This window comes from Ammodytes marinus, assembly GCF_949987685.1.
Source record: "Ammodytes marinus genome assembly, chromosome: 13".
Classification (NCBI taxonomy): domain Eukaryota; kingdom Metazoa; phylum Chordata; class Actinopteri; order Uranoscopiformes; family Ammodytidae; genus Ammodytes; species Ammodytes marinus.
Genome location: NC_137217.1, coordinates 26,716,292 through 26,734,723, shown reverse-complemented (window position 1 = coordinate 26,734,723; position 18,432 = coordinate 26,716,292). Strand labels below are relative to the sequence as shown.

The 18,432-nt window shown below is 38.0% G+C and overlaps 1 protein-coding gene across 1 annotated transcript; it reads right to left on the bottom strand.

Moving 5' to 3' along the window:
* Positions 1-2,323: 2,323 nt before the first annotated feature.
* Positions 2,324-14,928, bottom strand: nek10 (NIMA-related kinase 10; the record flags this gene model as incomplete). The annotated part of the gene is given in 34 exon segments (XM_080039641.1): positions 2,324-2,450; positions 2,656-2,711; positions 2,898-2,941; positions 3,095-3,203; positions 3,305-3,415; positions 3,599-3,699; positions 4,463-4,537; positions 4,648-4,729; positions 4,894-5,092; positions 6,241-6,311; positions 6,402-6,531; positions 6,783-6,858; positions 6,947-7,049; positions 7,224-7,345; positions 7,428-7,473; positions 7,591-7,728; positions 8,068-8,196; positions 8,696-8,798; positions 8,959-9,023; positions 9,115-9,186; positions 9,326-9,387; positions 10,136-10,275; positions 11,405-11,629; positions 12,105-12,191; positions 12,272-12,351; positions 12,690-12,757; positions 12,853-12,931; positions 13,049-13,090; positions 13,188-13,272; positions 13,357-13,452; positions 13,882-14,024; positions 14,026-14,034; positions 14,155-14,209; positions 14,915-14,928. Coding segments are annotated over 34 exon segments (3,054 nt in total). The 3' UTR covers positions 2,324-2,413.
* Between the last annotated feature and the right edge of the window lie 3,504 nt (positions 14,929-18,432).

Genomic DNA, 18,432 nt, shown 5'->3' with positions numbered 1-18,432 from the left:
AAGAGGAATATTATTCAGAGATGTTGTTGGCAAAATGTCTTATTATTCCTTTAAAGGGTTCAGAGTCAATCTCCTCTGGGATAAGTTCTGATACATTCCACTGCTGATTGTTTTTCAGTATGAAATATAAAGAGTTTGTACACTGTAAGTAAGCTAATACACTTTATTCTTTCACACATATTATATACATTATAATCCCAGATGGCATACTTGCAGTAATTGGTCAGTCTGGATATTGTTCGAAATGTTCAACCTTCAGTATTGATACTGAAACTATGTTTTTTTTTTGTCGATGAGTTCTGTATAAATGTTTTCTACAAAAAAATAAACATTCTACTATGTACTGTAGAAATAATACTAATAATGATAATAATAATAAAACCGAAAAGTAAATCAGACATTGTGATTGATAATGTATTTGTATTTCACAGGCTCCCCTTCAACAATGTTGTATAGAAGAAGAACATGTATAAGAAAAACACAAGGCAAGAGAGCCATCTGAGACCTTAATAAACACAGATAGTGCAAAGACATAGTGCCAAAAAAAAGTGTATACATAAGGTGTACCTAATGAATATGTAAAATTAATGTAAATGAAATAAATTACTGTAAGAAAGTACATTAAAAAACCCAAATGGCATTTGTGCCTAACATTTTTTTTTTAAATGTAACAGATGGATGTGCCAAATTTCATATCATTTTCTCTATTATATTACTGAGAGTTCAAACAGCGGTTCATGTTTCATGTCTTGGAGCTGTGTCAGGTTGTATGAGGTCGCTAGCTCCCTTTCGTCAAAAGCAGGGCTCGTACTGCCCCCTGTGGTTTCCGGGAGGAATTGCACGGCAGCACTGTTTATAGTCAGAATGGCATCCACTGAGTTTTAAACACAAAGCCAGATTGACAGAATCTGTCAATCCAGAAGTTCCATTCAATGCTGTTTTGATGGTGACGTACTTAAGGTATGAAATGTATGCGCTCGTAGTGTCTCTCAGTTAACATTACAGGTGCTGTGCAGCGTTAAATTACATTTTTACTCCTTACACACATGTGGAGTCTTAATTATTTATGTGCACAATGCAAATGAATGTGCCATAATGTGGCAACATGTCCAAGACCTTGATGGAGATGAGGAATACACTCTGCAAATGATGAGGAATGACTACTTAGATAATATATTAATACATTCTGTTGTAACTTTAGTAGGCTTTTGAACTTGTAATCGAGTATTTTTATATTGTTGTACTTTTAAGTAAATGGTCTGGTTAAGGGTGAGGGATACTGCCATCACTTTCATCCAGCTAACTCACTTTAACTTCAAGGTGGACTTTCCTCACATACAGCAAAGAAGGACAATATATTTAAACTTCGTATTAACTTGACACCGAGGACATTGTTGCATAAAATAGTGTTTATTTGATCTGCCGTTTTAAAATATATATATTCCTCATAAACAGATTATACAGACAAATCCCTTTTCGGATCAAAGTGCATAAGAAAGCCTCACTTCAGCTGCCCCGAAATGACTATGAGAATGTGCAGTGAATTACATAGAAAAAGCAGATTTCAGGTATTCATTATATTGAAAATGATAACAGTATTTCAGAGGGCATGTTGATATAATTCAAGGACATAAATATTCTAACCGTTTGACCTGGTTTTCACTGTCTGTCAAAGCTGCAGTAAGACATTGTGATGTGTTTGAGATCCGACGTTGGATTAAGGCGAAGGTTGTGTTTCTTATCAGCTCTTTGAAACTCGTGCTGCTGTGAAGGAATTAAAACATTCAAAAACCGCACAGTCCATTCCTGAGAATTTAAAGTTCTGAACTCAAACAAACCTGAACAAACAAAACTGAAAACTTCACAAACGCAGAGCGGCTGATCTTACTGGGTTACGGGCCAGTTTAAATCTTCACTCACAGAAATTGACAGAAATAAATATATAAAATCAGCTTCAGCCTCCATTACAAGCATAGAGACATATAGTACAGTGTATATACATTAAATTATCTTTGGATATTCACACAGTCAAACATATTATATACAACTAATCAATGCCTGAGAACCAAGGAGTTTTTTTTTTGTTGTGTAGCAGAAAGAAACCATGCATCAATAAATAGATCAACTGAAAAAAAAAAAATCTACAACTCTTTCAATAATAAAAAAAAAAAAGCCAAACTTTCCCCAGTTCTACATATCAGCTTGGTTGTCAAGAGTTTAAGGACAAACATGTTAAAGTATTTACTCAGCATTTTTCTATAGTATGTTCTTATACAGTATATTATACATTTTGTATAAAAAATATAAAGATTATGGTTAAAACTATTTGAAGTGTTACATAAAGCATATGTATTTTTGTGTAAATATTACAATAAAATAACTTCTCCGGTCGGAGGATGGATTTGGATACTGGTCACTTGTTTCCTCGGTCATTTCTTCTCTCTGCGAATCTGAAATTGATCACAAAACATAAAAGATTATATTAATCTGCCGGTCATTTTTTCGATTGAATTCAGATTGTTGCCATTGGAAGAAAACACTTAAGGGCTTTACTATGAAAACTAGAGAGACAATCATGACTCATCTGAGGAAAAATAGAGGCTTTTGAATGAATGAGTTTGACCAAATAGTAAGATGTCCAAATGTCCTGGTCACCTGCTGTGTGTTGCTTCATAGTAGCTGTTCTCCTGCAGCAGCTCCTCTATGATTCCCTGAAAAAAAAACAATTCGTACAAATAAAGAATCTTCACCAAGGTAAGACAGACGTCCAACATGAGCAGGAACATTTCAATTAAACATATAGCGATGAGATTGATATCGATCTCTTTAACCTAACTCTCTTTCCCTTTAATTATGAACTTCTGGTAAAAACTGAAAACATTCTCAGAAAAACTGACCTGCATCTGCTGATAGGTGACGCCATCTTTGAGATTCCCATCACCTGTAAGATGTAAAAACACATATGTTGAATTCACACTGGGCAACTTGGGAATCACAAATACCAAAAACAAAAAAAGCACCAATAATTTATTTTGGTTTTGTGTTCAGTGCCTTTACTGCACTCAGAGGTTGTGCTAGTGGTAACTTGTGGTACCTGTGCTATCAGCAGCATGGGTTTCTCCTGTGAAGTGGTGATGAACCAGAGGCCACCAGTCTGCACTGGTCGAGCCTAACTCCATCAGCTCTGGAGACGCCTGGAGGAGCTACACGGAAAAGGAGAAGCTCATTTTTCTTAGCAGCCATTTTATAATCTTGTTCCAAAACTCAAAGCAAATTGACTTTTAAGATGTGACCATATACAGACCTTGCTAAGCTCCACCTTCAGTTGGTATGGATCGCTCCCACAGTGGAACAGAGACTTTTTAAACCTTTCAATCAGCCGACGTTTGATGTTGTGATGCGGAGCCGGAGGAAGCTGGAGGGGAAACAACAAGACGATTAAAGGTAAAAGAATATTACATAACTCCTTCATAACTTAACTTATGATTCAGTTCTAGTTTATAAAAACCAGAACCATTAGACTTGGACTGATGAGCTGTATTAGTATCTTTGAACTGAAATTTTAGAGGATCATATAGCAATTCTTGTGTTACTGTACTTGAGTGATGTAAATGATTTTGTGCAGCTGCACGAGGAGCCTCTGAATTGGATCATCAATCTGTCGGACCTTCTTCTGAGAGACACAGATCCCTGCAGACACTGAGGAAAGAGCAAAACCACACACACAAACACACACACACACACACACACACACACACACACGTGTGCGCTCGCACGCACGCACACACACACACAGCGATTAGGCTAAATACAAAGAACAAACTCGTTTTATAACAGACTTTTAGAACTTTCAGAAGGCACCCTTGTCTACAAATATTCAATTAAGTTATTGTTTTATGTTATAATTTCCAAACCGAGTCAAGAAATTCCCTCCAGGGTGAAAATGTACCTGGTCTTGCTTTAATCTTTGCAGCAGCATAATCCCCACTGGGCAGAGAGGAAAAAATTCAAATGTAGGTCAATAAATACCGTCAGATATGAATAAACTGTTTGTGTCTAACTACTGTTTGCGCATCATCAATGAGGTTTTATATAGCCTATATATATTTTTTTCTAGCTTTACTTATTGATGATAGTGTGCCCAATAAAAATAATTTACACAGACCAGACAGAAGTAAGTAATATGATTGGTTTCACTTACCCAGAAAAGTGTTGGTCCGGTGTAACACAGGCACTGGACGTAAAGCCTTCGATGAGAACAAAAAAAGTAAAAGTATGAAATAAATCAATGATCGTTGACAAAAGAAAAGTAGCAACATCTGGCTTCAAAAACTGAAGGTTCAAATCCCTTGTGCCTCCACTGGTTTACAATGGGAAATCAACACAATTGGTATGAGATATTACCAATTGAAAGAAAATGCTTTCCATCCTCAGATTTCCTCAGAGCTTATTAATAACTGACCGGAGTGTTTTCCTCTGAAAGCAGCTGAGTCCATTTTGGTCTCAAACGGTTCAACATCACCATCCGAGGCATCATCTAAACACACACACACACACAGACACAGACACACAAGTGACTATTTACATATTTAAAACATTTAACTGTTTTGATTTTAAAATCTGGCCCGATCCGTGTTAAATCCTGACCTTGATTGACCTCACTGTGGTTTGAGCTGCAGGCTGTAGAAGAGCGTGGAGTTGGAGTTTCAGTTATCAATAAGGATCTTTCCTGCAAAAAGTGTTCAAGTTATTTTGAACCCTGCACGCTTAAAAAAAAAAACATTTACAACTTTAACGTACAATAACAAAAATGGTTCTTAGTTGTTTTTTTCTTACAACAATAAATCTAAAACAAATAGCCCTCAAGGATGTACTTTTAACTTTCGAAATTACCTCAGACAGGTTTGAGTTTGTCCTGCCTTCGTTCCTTTCCAGGAAGTACTTCTGCGCTCGTTTCCTGTCTCTCTCTGCTCTCCTCTCCAGTGCATTGTGGGAAGTGTAGAGTCCGTCCATCAGTCGCATCATGAGGTCGGAGATCCTGGAGCTCACGGCCACGATGTCCGGACGCTGGTCTGCGTCTGCACTCAAACACCTGACAGAACAGAGCACTGTATGAAGATGAAATTACTTTTACTCTATAACAATAAAATCACAAAAATAAAAGACATAGGGGAGAACGGGGTAAGTAGGCACACTTTTTACTCTAGTGAGAATTGCTCATCACCAAAACATCTGTCAATAGCCATTCCTACATTAAATTGAAGCTTAAGGTGTTGGCTAGAAATGTGTGTCTCTCTTTTTTTCCAACTTATTGTAATGAAGAAGTAATTTACCATCAAAGACACTCTGACACATTGTGACAACCAACCCCATCAAGGGGTCGGTTGTCACACACTATGGGGTTGTTTGTCACAATGTTATCTTAATGGGAAAAATCTTAAAAAGAAGGCAAGGAGGCAGGACCAAATTTGAATGTTTAATTGCATTGTCAAGTTGACAAATAGGCCTACATAACGTTCTGTAGCCTTGGCAGCTGGTCTAGTTTGGGATGCACTGGGTTGTTTTGATTTTGTTGCCCTTTTTTCTTTTGCTTGCTAGCTGCCTTTTCCTGCTCTATTATTTCCTTCTCTGGGGTGTCAGTGAGGATACAGCTTGACAATTTCTTTCGTTATTGGGTTCCTTTTCTGGCTGCAGCCTTGAGATAACATGTGACAACCAACCCCCCAAAAAATTTGACGACCAACCCCAACTTGAATTTCTTGCTAGCATCAAGGCCAACAACCATCTGACAACTAATTAGCTTGCTAACCACAATCTAAACTATAGTTTACCCTTCACACTTTCTGAGGGTAACAAGTGTTTTGTTATAAACCCATTGTGTAAAAGCCTAGAAGAAAAATACTGAGAAGCAAAATATTTGGAATTTGACATGAAAAACACAAAACATCCTCTCACCTGAAATGCAGCAGTCTAACTCCAAGGAAGTCTATGTATGTGACCTCTGATCCCAATTCTGGACCTTTTTTATATCAACATTTCAGAGCTAGCGCGCTCTGGTGGCGAGATATAACGAATGTGACATCCAACCCATGTGACAAATTACCCCGTTCTCCCCTACTGTAGATGATAATGTAATTAAAGTTCAGTATAGGATTCAAGACAAGCAATGAACTAATGGACATTTAAATGTATTTTTAGAGACACCCATTTTACATGTATATTTCAAAATAAAAGTCTCACCATCTGATCATATCTGTGACTCTCTCTGAGAAAGCTCCTTCTTCAATCGGCTCATAGTCGGCCTCCACAATCTGAGAGGCAAACATCATATTTAACGACGAGACAAAACATTTTTTGGTCCTGTGTGTGTGTGTGTGTGTGTGTGTGTGTGTTCATGTCACCTTGCTTGCCAGTGACAGCATGTTCGTGCTGTAGAACGGAGGCTGTAAAGCGGACATCTGGTAGAGGATACAGCCCAACGCCCAGACGTCGGCTTTCTCTCCGTACGGCTCGTTCTTCACCACCTCTGGACTAAAACACACACACACACACACACACACACACACACACACACACACACACGCACACACACACACACACACACACACAAATGTTTGTAGGTCTCAAATTATGAGGAAATGCACTGAACAATGCCTTCCCAAGTGCCTAACCCTATACCCGCCCAAAACCTCATTTTAACCAACTCTTTAATGAACAGTGATTCTTAAAGTAATTATTTTTTAACCCCAAAGCAGTAGGATGCTCAGAATAAATTTTCTCACCAAGAGTAGAGAATGGTGCCGACCACTGACGTCAGCTTGCTGTTCTCCTGTTTCTGCTTCGCCAGGCCAAAGTCAGCTTCAAGTTAAATAAAGACACATGATCAACTCTATAATGAGACATTAGAGGGAGAGTGGGGAAAAACAAGGTTGAAATTGCCCCTCACTGATGGTGACTTTGTCCTTCTCCCCGAGCATGATGTTGTTTGGTGTGAGGTCGCGGTGGACGATTCTCTTTTCTTTGTGAAGGTACCGCAATGCCAGACACATCTGAGGGAAGACACAGGAGATATATCAATTAATATGAAAGCAAGTAAAGGACTTTACAGCGAATGAGATGTTTGCATGTGTATTAACAGTGAACAAACTAGATTAACTGCATTTGATTTCCTATAATACCAGTACTTAAAGCAAGTGGAGATTTATTTGTTAAAGATTTGTAACCTGTATGAAAATATTCCAGACTCTGTCTTCAGTGAACTGCTGCTGCTTCTCCTTCAGAGAGTTGAACTGTTCGGCCAATGGCACGCCCTCAATCAGCTCCATCACAATGTACAATCTGTCGCCTAAAAAGAACAACTTATTTAGGCTTTGAAATGTAGATGTATTTCTTCCTTACAATAGCTGTGAGATAGAAAGGGTCCTCACCTTCCAAAAACGTCTTGTAATATTTAACAATGTTTGGGTGTGTCATCTAGAGAAGAGGAGCGACAACCAAGGGACACGTCAACAACACAAAATATGGCCGCCATTGTTCATACAGCAGGTTGTTAAATTGAGTTTCGGAGATTGAAATTGAAACTTTAAAAACCTGTTCTTTGACGATTGTGAGCTCGGAGATGATTTTCTCCACGTTGCTGTCTCTGGACTTCTTGTCTTTGCCAAACACCGGGTTGTGAAGGTTCACCTCCTTCAAAGCCAGGAGGTTCTGCCCACACTGCTTTCTGACCTGTTAATGAGCATATTTATTGGAACCGACAACACTTGATGTAAAGCATATTTAAATGACTGTTTGGTGGTTGGTGGCAGTATAAATGTGCCATCATCACTATCAATCAATATTGCAACAAAGGGCTACAAGGATAATTCATAATGTCGAAAAACAGATAAGCTATTTTTTAAATCTAAAATTCACTAATAAGTAATGCCCAAGCATGACCCAGTTAAAAAAAACCTAGGACATGTATGTATATGTTCTAAATAAAGCCTTCATACATACATTCTTTCATTCATGAGCTCACAATGTTGCAGACCCAAACCGCCACTTCAGATTGCAGATGCCTTGTACCTTAAAGACGCTCCCGAAGGCCCCGGTGCCCAGATGGTCCAGTATGGAGTAACCGTTGATTACTTTGAGCGGAGGCCGGTTCTGGTCCACAGCCTCCAGGCTCTCTCTCAGATCATCCAGTTCTTCGTCCTGCATTACAATCATTTTAATAAATGCAAATGTATTTTTAAAGCACAATTCAGACACGAGGCAATTGAAAGTGCTTTACAGGGACGTGGAAATAGGATATATGAACATTTTGAGATAGCATTTAAGAGATAATAAAAACCAAAAGCAAAAAAAGACATAACAATCATTAAAAATGTAAAGAAATTCCATTTGAAGGAAAACAGAAAGAAGTTACAGGTTAGAAGGCAAACAGAAAGGTATTCTTTTTTTAAGGGATGTCAGAGATGCAGCGGAATTCAAGTTTTCTGGGAGTTTGTTCCAAATATGAGGGGCATATGACAACTGAAAGATGCCTCTCCATGTTTCTCCACGGCTCTCCATTTGCAAGTTAAAGAATCCTCCCTATCAATCTATAATGTCTTACAGCATTTAAAAACACAGTCATATTTTATTTAATATACTTTGCTGCCTTAAACGGGCTGAATAAACAGATGGATCCATTTGGAAGCTGCTCTCTTACAGTGTAGAGGGAGACTTTGGTTTGCAGTCCCTCGTAGGCCGCGAGGTCCCGAACATAATGTCCAACATCAATAAACAACTCAAAGAGCTCTGTGGGAAAGAGTCTGAAATGGATAAAAGATTATGTGACGGCATTAGAGAACATTTATAGAGATTTCTTTCAAAGCAGATATCCAAAAGCAGCCAAATTTGAATGGTTTATGCGTGACATGGACATAAAGTTATATTTTTTCATTCTTAAAGTAAACAATGTTGTAACTTCACCTCTTAAACAGATGTCTGTTTCTTTCCACGCTGAAGAGAAACCGCAGTGTCCGAAATGCATAGCACTGCCAGCATGCAAACAAAATTAAAAATAGTTACTTTTTACATCTTAATTTACATTTTAATGTAATTCAATGCATACATAAAACAGTTTACCTGTAAAGATGTGACCTTTGGTCCGGGGTTTTGTGGTAAAATCAACTTTGAGATTATATAGATGCCATTTTCCTGCAAAAATAACATCAACATGAATTGTTGCAATTCTTTTAAGTGTTGGACATACAGTAATTAGATATAAAGGACAACACACTTTAGTCGTTCTCATCATCTTAACTGTCCTGCTGTTAATGTTAAAGCCTTTCCTTACCTGCACAATGTGTTGAGCAGAGGTGTCATCTAGACTGAGCTCAGTCAGGACAGTACAGCAGGCTGGAATAGGGATTATACAGTAGAAGACATGATTTAATTTAGAAACTCAATGATGCAATCTCACATTCTCAGGCTGTGAACACTGACAACTCACTAAAAAAACACGGCAAGAAAAAAGACAGAACACACTGTATTCCTGTAATGTTCTTGAACATCTGTGAAAACCTTTTTTTTTTGTCTTTTGAACCAAATTAATTATATTTCATAGTAAACAACAATTTATGACGCTTTCACCCAAAATTCCAGATGAAGTCATTCTTGATGGTGTATTTTTTCCCTTCAGGAAAAAACTGTTTACATTCTCAGCAATCTGTGATAAGACTCCTCTAGGGGCAGAAGTTACAGTGCAGTGGAAAACACAAGTCAGTATGAAATATACTGTACTGAACACACTTATAGATAAATACTGTATATGCACACACATGCAAGCACACACACACACACACACACACACACACACACACACACACACACACACACACACACACACTGTGTGTTTGTCTGTAACTGTTTGTCTGTAACTGTGGTTCATTGTGCAGGTCACCTTTGAAAAAGAGATTTTTAATCTCAATAGGTTTTTTCCTGGTTAAATAAAGGTTAAATAAAGAAATAAAACACACACACACACACTCACACATCTATATCTTACATTATTAGCAGCAGTTGATATCTTACTCTCAACTTAAGAAACCCTAAAGAAAATGTAATATTTGATGTTCAGTATGAGATATGTCCCTTAGTCCCTGACCTGACTGCAGGGCCATAGTGTTGTCGCCCTCCTCTTGTGGGCTGAGCTCCTCTTTGACGGTCTCTCTCTGGATGCGCCCGGCTGCGTTGGCGCTGGAAAGTGTCTCGATGCACAAACGGTCACAGATGTATTGCCTGTCGCTGAAAAACCACATACTAAATAATGCCAATGCAAGTCTCTCTCATTTGGTTTTCCCTGAAAATTTAACTTTATAATGGAAATGTATTTAGTTGCAACCTCTATAGTAAATAGTGTAAATAGTCCATATAGGGTGGTAAAACTGGGGTAGATTGTGTTTGAAAAGAACAACGCCTCAAAGCTTATTGAAGGCAAGAAAACATCATCTTGTAGTCACAAAATCCTGCAGATATATCATTGTAAACTTTATGGAATGAGGCAGTATAAATCTGAAACTCTTTTACTTCCTAAATACTCTAAGATTCTTTAGGAATGTTGAACTCCCATAAAGTGAGGGATCTGACTCACATGAGACAGATTGAAGAAATAATTAGGTTTTAAGTGTCGCTGCAGCTGCTGAGATAAAATTACTTTTATATGAGTCAAGCTCCAAAACCGCTTGATCCTACGATTACTATAATGCAACCAACAGCACATTTTCTTCTTTTTCTGCCTGCGAAACGGAAATGTATTTCAAGTTCTATTCCCCAGTGCAGGCTTTCTGTCACATCAGTTGAGATAGTCCTGATCATTTCAGGGTCTAATGAAAGACGCTATCAAGTTGCATGATGGGAAAAGTAGGTTCCATTGTTTTTGGCGCTTGGGCTATTCTAGAGACTAAAAGTCAACATATCTTTCTGACGGAGGGGAGGAAGAGTTATGAGCAAAAAAATTCATAATCATTCCAAGTCCAGACCCTCTAGGCTGGTTTCAAAAAGCAGGATGCAATAAAAGAACACCACAGTATTGGCCTGAGGTGTCTTCTATCTGTTGGTTTGCTTTTAATCAATCAGTACCATCATTTTATGGAAAAGCTCAATCTAATTTGGTGAAGTGACCATTTGAAATCCACAATTCACTCCAACGTGGACAAATTGGTGCAGTAGCTTAGATTTAGAAGAATTGTTTTAGGAGAAAAAAATATCGCTGAATCTCACAATCCTGTTGAGATTATTATTTTTTAAATTCTTTCTCTTGTGAGTTCCCTAACTTTATGAAAGTTAAACATTTAATTAGAAAATTACTTTTAATCCCCCCCCACCCCCAATTGTTATATTGTTGCAAATTCTTCAATCACTCATTGCCACCAACCTGTCTAGCAGGCGTAGCAGCTGCTGCACCCCACCCCAGCTGCGTATCTCTGTCCTGGTGTCTGGGTCCTGGCAGAGTTGTACCAGGATCCAGGCTACGCTCCAGAGCAGCTTGAGGTGTGTCCCGTACAACAGGCTGAGCAGCACAGGCAGACCCTCCACCTCCCGAACCTGCTCCCTCACACAGCACACTGGGGACAGCAGCCGAAGCAGCTCCGCACTCATTCTGGAGGAAACATAAGCTTGTTTTTGTCTATTTTGCTTCAATAACATGTCTTCTTTCATACTGGTATAAATAAATGGTAAAAAAAATTACATTTAGGTGTTTATTTTACCAAACCTTATCTGTTTGCATCTATATATTTCTCCTATACAACCATCTTTAACGGCCATTATCGACCTGTAAGGTATCAACTCAAACTTACCCAATGCACCTGCTGTTTCTTGCTGTAAATCCTATCATTTTCTTTCTGAATTTATTTTTCTGGGTGCAAAGGGTTCGGTGTTAATCTTCAAAAAAATCGATGTTTTCTTTCAGATAAGATGACAAGAGATGAAATGAGCCAATATACACCAACCTGACTTGCAAATGGATTTTTTTTTCTTATCTTATCAGCTCAAACAAATGAAGTTCTCCAAAACTTAGACACAACATTTTATCTGACAGTGACAAAAACATCCACATAGAAGAGATGTCTCACCTCTTTGACAGCAGGTCGTATTCCTGTAGTATTACAAGTAGCTTCTCCACTATTAGTAGCTCGCCAATCTCCTCCTTGCATTCTGGGCTGCAGAAGAAGAAAAAAAATGCCTTGCAAAATATTAAATTGGGAATGTATTAAACGCATTAAATGAAGTGTTTGCGTACCTTTCAGCCAGAGTGGTGAGTGCCAGCAGGGCTCCCAGCAGCACACTGCTATCTGTTGTGGAGAGGAGCTTCACCAGCGTCTAGAAATGGTTGACTTGATTAGAAAATGCTAATCTTTTTCCTCAAATGACAATATATGCAGAAGAATTTCTGTTTATAAACTGAAAATGGTGACAATCAGAAAAGAAAAGCACAACTTGATATTTTCATACATTATCCCTCACACAGAGAGTGTAAAAATAGTTCATTAATAGCCTACATATCATATACATAATACAATATAATTACATCAGTAAATATAGACAGCAATGCCTTCCTGTTATGGCTCAGGCATGAAGATAATTTGAAAACAAACAGCACATAATCACAGATAACCGACTGTTTATAAGAGATAACCTTATCAGCCCATATCAGTCACCTTGTGAGCGCCGCTCTCGATGACCCAGACCCTTTGATTTTCCACGGCAGACAGCTTCTGAAAGATGTCTGCAGAGCAATCAGCAAAGACAGTGATGACGAGGACGCACAGACAGGAATCGTATTATTATCAGTGTCCGGATATTGCCTTCAGATTGACTCACATGTCATTGTGACCAGTTTCTGCACGGCAAACGCCTGCTCACCACAAGATATGTACATGGAAGTGACAGACTCCATGTGCTGAAAGAGACGTAGAAAAGCAATGAAGATGACATGATAAACCTCTTATGTTGATAAATCACAGAACACAGCAAGTGTGGTTAAGGCATGTGAGAAAAAAACTCAGGGAACATTTACCCTGGCAAGCAAATTGATGCCTTGGAGCTGATGGAGGATTTTCTAAAAGACAACAGTTTAAAAAGAGAGACATTTTTACAGTGGAAGTTTTCACAAAACCATAATAGACTTATAATGGAATCATTTTTTGAAATTGTACCTGATGGTGTGGATCCCTGATCAATAATCGAAGGCATATCAGAACTCTTAGGGCCGACTCAGGCGATGCATGGTCGATCCATTCACTATAGAAGCAGTTAATATTGTCAGTAACGAAGCCTTGTGTGAGACAATAGAAGAAATGCTACAATATTTCAAAGGTAATTTACATGCAGAGTCGGTTCTTGACCAAAGACACAAAGATGTCAGCGAACAGCGTGTGTAGAGGGTGGCTGCTGAAACATCGCTGCTCTCTGTATGTGATGCTGAAACATAAACATCTATATCATAATTATGTCCATGATCTTACAGACTGTATTTGGTTCTTATGTATATATAGTATAATAAACACAGCTTATTAACCTTCATAAATCTATTGTAAGACTATATATACAATATAACACTATTGTGTTATATTGTATATATGATAGTTATTGTGTTATATTGTATATATGATAGTCACTGTTCGTTCATTGTTTATTGTCTTAATGTATGCACCTTATTCACCAAGACAAATTCCTTGTTGGTGTAAAACCCTTCTTGGCAATAAAATCCTTTCTGATTCTGATTCTGATTCTGATTGAGTGTGACAGGATCCTCAAGCAGCTTATTCACCGTGTCTTGTGTGGTCTCAAAAACCTAAAGTTTCAGATGTTGTGAGTAAAATACAAAACGACAGATTTATGATTGAAGACCTGAATTTCTCCAGTTCAGAGGCTTCACTGGTGATGTCGCTCTCACTCCTGTGTCTGCTGTTGTCTCTAGGAGGCTGCGGGCCATTGGATTTGCTGGCTCCACTGCCACGCGCTTTACTCTGAGTCAGCACTGCCACCTGCAACACAGCAAGTCTCATTTAACAACATATACACACACACACATCTGAAGAAATGTGAGCTGGGTTGTGTTCTTATCAAAGGAATGTCTAGACATGCTGTGTCAGTGTGGAGTCATGTGCTGTTGTTATTCACCTCTTGCCTGCTTTTGGTGAGAAGGGTCTGAAGCCTCCGGAGATCATGAGATGCCCTAAAAATAGAAAAAAACAAAACAACTGTCTTATCGGGAGACTTGTTGTTGGCAAAGCATTTCAAATTGGTTTCAAATGATTAAACAGACTAGTGAATAACTGTGAGGAGGAGATGGTCCAGCGTACTTGTTCTGGGTTCCTCTGGATTTCAGGGGAAATTGCAGTTGTCTTGCTTTTTTAACTGGATTGGACATTTTCAGCGTCCCACTTTGTTTCCATGAGTGACCTGTGGTTTAACTTCAGACATTCAGACAAGATTGATTCAGGATTTTTTATTTACCATAGGTTACCAGAGCAGTCTTTTTTGCAATTGCATTTTTGAGTTTCAATAATGCAACATAAAAAAATATATAGGCTAGAGAAGAAAGATTTTTTTTTTTTAATCTAGTGATAAAGTATGAAAATGTAATGGGCCTCCTATAGCCTACATTAAATACAATACTGTAAAACGTAAATAGCCTTGCCTATAGGCTTCGCAGTATGTAGACAACAGATGAAGCCTAAATAAGTTATGGTTGTAAACATCAAAAAGTTATCAACAGATGCAAACAGATGTTAACTGTCGTAAATTGCCATTAGTTTTGCATAACCCGGCCATAAAAAAACGTCCTAGAGAAGAAACAAAGCTATATTTTTTGATAATAGGTTCAGCGAGTCTACTTGTGTTTGGCTAAAGGAAGTTGCTAGTTTAAAAGGTATCTCACCCTTCCACCAGCATCGCGAACTACACAGCTGATTATGACCGCTAAATACGAATTGTGCTTCATGAAATATCCTCAGCGGGGGACATAGGTGACATAGCCTACTTTGTTATTCTTGAAACAGCAGACGCTCTACATTGGCAAATAGGACAAAACAATACTCAGTTTTTAACCAATCCAGGTAAGCAACATAGGAAGTGTTGGTTGGCATGGAAACAGTAGACGCTGTTCGAGTATTTTTGACGCAGTCGTTGAGCAACTTGGCACACACACACACACACACACACACACACACACACACACACACACACACACACACACACACACACACACACACACACACACACACATTGTTTATTAACTTCCATTAATAATGTGTAATGGCAACACATGAGGGGTTATGGACTTGGACAAAAATAAAATGTGGATACATGTAAGCATTCTTAAAAGATAAAAGGGACATAAATTAATATTTATTTTAAAATGTATATTGTTTTTCTTTTTTTTATTTACAATTTGTGTCCTTGTTATCTCAGTCTACGTTTCCTCCCTGTCAAATGAAATCAAATGAAATAATTTTATTTTTTATATTTGGTGTATTTAATACAATTAATTAATTAATTACTTTTTTTTTGTCTTTTCTTTATTTTTTTAATATGTAAGTTTTGGTACTCTACATACTGAGTGGGAGGTGTTATAAAAAACAAATACATAAATAAATAAACATGGCATAAAATGCTCAAAAAAATTATTGTAGGCATTTTTTATTATTTATTTTATATTTTATTTAAAAAAAAATTATATGTCTGTAACGGTCCTCCAGTGGGAAGTGTAATTAGTTTAGCATGCTCAAAAAGAAAATTGTTCCACTTTAAAAAAAAAAAGAAAACAGTCCTGCTAACTGTTAGTTATCGCGAGAACATAGTGGTAGTGAAAAGAATTCTGGGTTATCGCGAGATTGGAGTTGTTCCTCCCTTTGTGATTCACGTAACGTTTACGCCAGTCTTTCGACGTAGATACTTTGAGCTCGAGCGGTTCTGCGTGCCTCGTCGTGCGCAACTCCAGCAAATGTAGTGAGAAGGAGGAATGTCGGCTCGTGAATGATCGGTTTTGAGGCGGCAGGGAGCGTCAACGTTATGGGTGAGACCGCAGCACTCGGATACTGTCACAACTTATTCAGTAAACCCCTTGTTATGATCTCCAAACTGTGGTGGTTTGCGTTGGATTGTATTCAGTATTTGAACAATTCGGTATTTTAGCTTCTGCAGTTGTCTGAGCAACCAACGCCCAATTGGATGGGTTGCTAAGCTAGCTAGCTAAGTGGTAGCCTTGGTATAACCTAACGGGAGTGTCGTTTCCTGTCTTTACCTTGTAAAGTATTTCAGTGGACTAACCTAATACACCACTTTAACACTCATGTTGGAGTGACAGATTCAGTTTGTCTTTTAATACTACTAATTTGACTTGACCAGCTACATTGATGCCGTATGTTGGATTAATACAATCACGAATGCTAACTTGTGTGAATTTAGGGGAAACGAACATGTAACGATACTGTATGTGAGCTGTGGTGCCTTTGTGTTTTTGATCTTTCGATTTTTATTTACATGAGATAAGATGTGATAGTCCCACTTTATGCTCAATGATGAGTTTTCTCCATGAAGATCATATGTAATTGCTTTCTTTACACGACCAGTTTTTGTCGTTTGTGTGCTCGAGATGGTACATACATGGTTGGATGCATTCATACTAATAGTAAAATGTATTTGTATTGCACCTTTCATACAAGGAATGCAACTCAAATTCCTTCACACTAGAATAGGAATACATAGAAACCGGGAAAGACTGCTATAATTAATCGAGGATAACTATGACAACAAAGCCCAACATGATAGTCAAATAAGATGTAATAGAAAACACAAAATAATAATAATAGTAAATAGTAGAAATAAGTTGAAATAGAGTCGAACTTCTCGTTCTAAAGAAAGCCATTTCAAAGATAAACTAAATAGAAAGGCATTAGAGCATGACAGAAAGAAAGCATATAGAAGAGACCATAAAATAAAAATCCGTAAACATACATAAGTGATACTTTTAAAGATACATCTCTTTAGTCTAGATTTTATTTAGTATCTTGTTGTTTTTGTTATTTTATTGACTGCTTCTTATCTGTTATAATTTGAACTACTTGTACTTTATTGCTTAGCGCGTGCATTGGTCTCCACATCCATTTTTTCCTTTTTCCTTGATTGCAATCAATTGTAAAAGCGATTTGTTTGAAAAGTCAAGTGCTATAAAAATACATTTTGATTGATTGGTAAGAGAACCGCTACGTGTGTGACTCAATGTAAATTGGATGAGTTGCATTAGCCTAGTGTGATCAATAGTTTGATTGAACTGCATCGGTTGCAGCAGCATCTAGGTTAATAGGCAGTGAAAGCCCAACCAGCGGGATGGTTGACACTGGCCACGTCGAGGTAATAGGAGGTTACGCAGCCTTCTAATCTGGATTAAAGTGGATCTGCTACATCACAGTTCATGTTTTGACTTTTTTTCAAGATCATTGGCTTAATCTCGTAGTCAGAATCTTTAACCTCAGACTATGCTATGTTTAAAAAAAATCTGCACAAGTCAACTGTAACTTCCCACCACTTCCTTTAGAACACCTGTCTGTCAGACACTGCCGGAAAGGAAACAGGCAGCTGTCACTTTAAAATGACAGACATTACATTTTTACCTCAGATTTTTAAATACATTTTTTTATCTTAAAAAAAAAGAGACTGTGGTAGTTTGCAATGTAACCTTTGTGCAAAATCCAACGTAAAATGATTCACACAAACTGGCGCTGTAGGATGCTGCTGACCTTAAACAGCACATCCTGTTGGCAAATCAGCATTTCATGATGTCATAACGTCACACAGAAGAAATGTGGAGGTTGTTTTTGTGTGCCACGAGAAATCCTCTCATAGCCACAGGCGAAAAAAACAAAATGCTGCAACTACTTTGAATGGGCCTTGTTGCTTTATGGTGCTAGTGACATTAAAGGAGCAAGTGGAGTGGAATATGTACCACACACACTGGCCAAATCTTCTGTGTTCTGTTGTTCTGGCACAACAGATTGTGAAGCATTCTGCCGAAGGCTTTGCTTCTCCTCAGCTTGGGAAAGGGATTCTGGAGAGTAGACAGAATGGTTTGTTGTTTGTCAGATGGCCTGAGCTGAGATTGATTCTCTGTTGCTTTTTTTTTGTTTTTGTGCTCTCTCTCCCTTGCTGCTTTCTGACCCTGGAAACGCCGGCCTTCCCTCCTGCACCCTGGGACCTCCTTTCATTGATGTCCACAAATCAGCTGTGAGTACAATAATTATCTTTTAAATGCTTTAAATTCCTGGACAGTATTATTATTATTTTTGTTCAACTGTTGCATATAGACCAGCAGCATTCAATAGTGTAATTTGGAAATTTTACTCAAGATTGCTGTGTACAAACTATGTCCTTCAAAATTATGACATGACATGCACAACA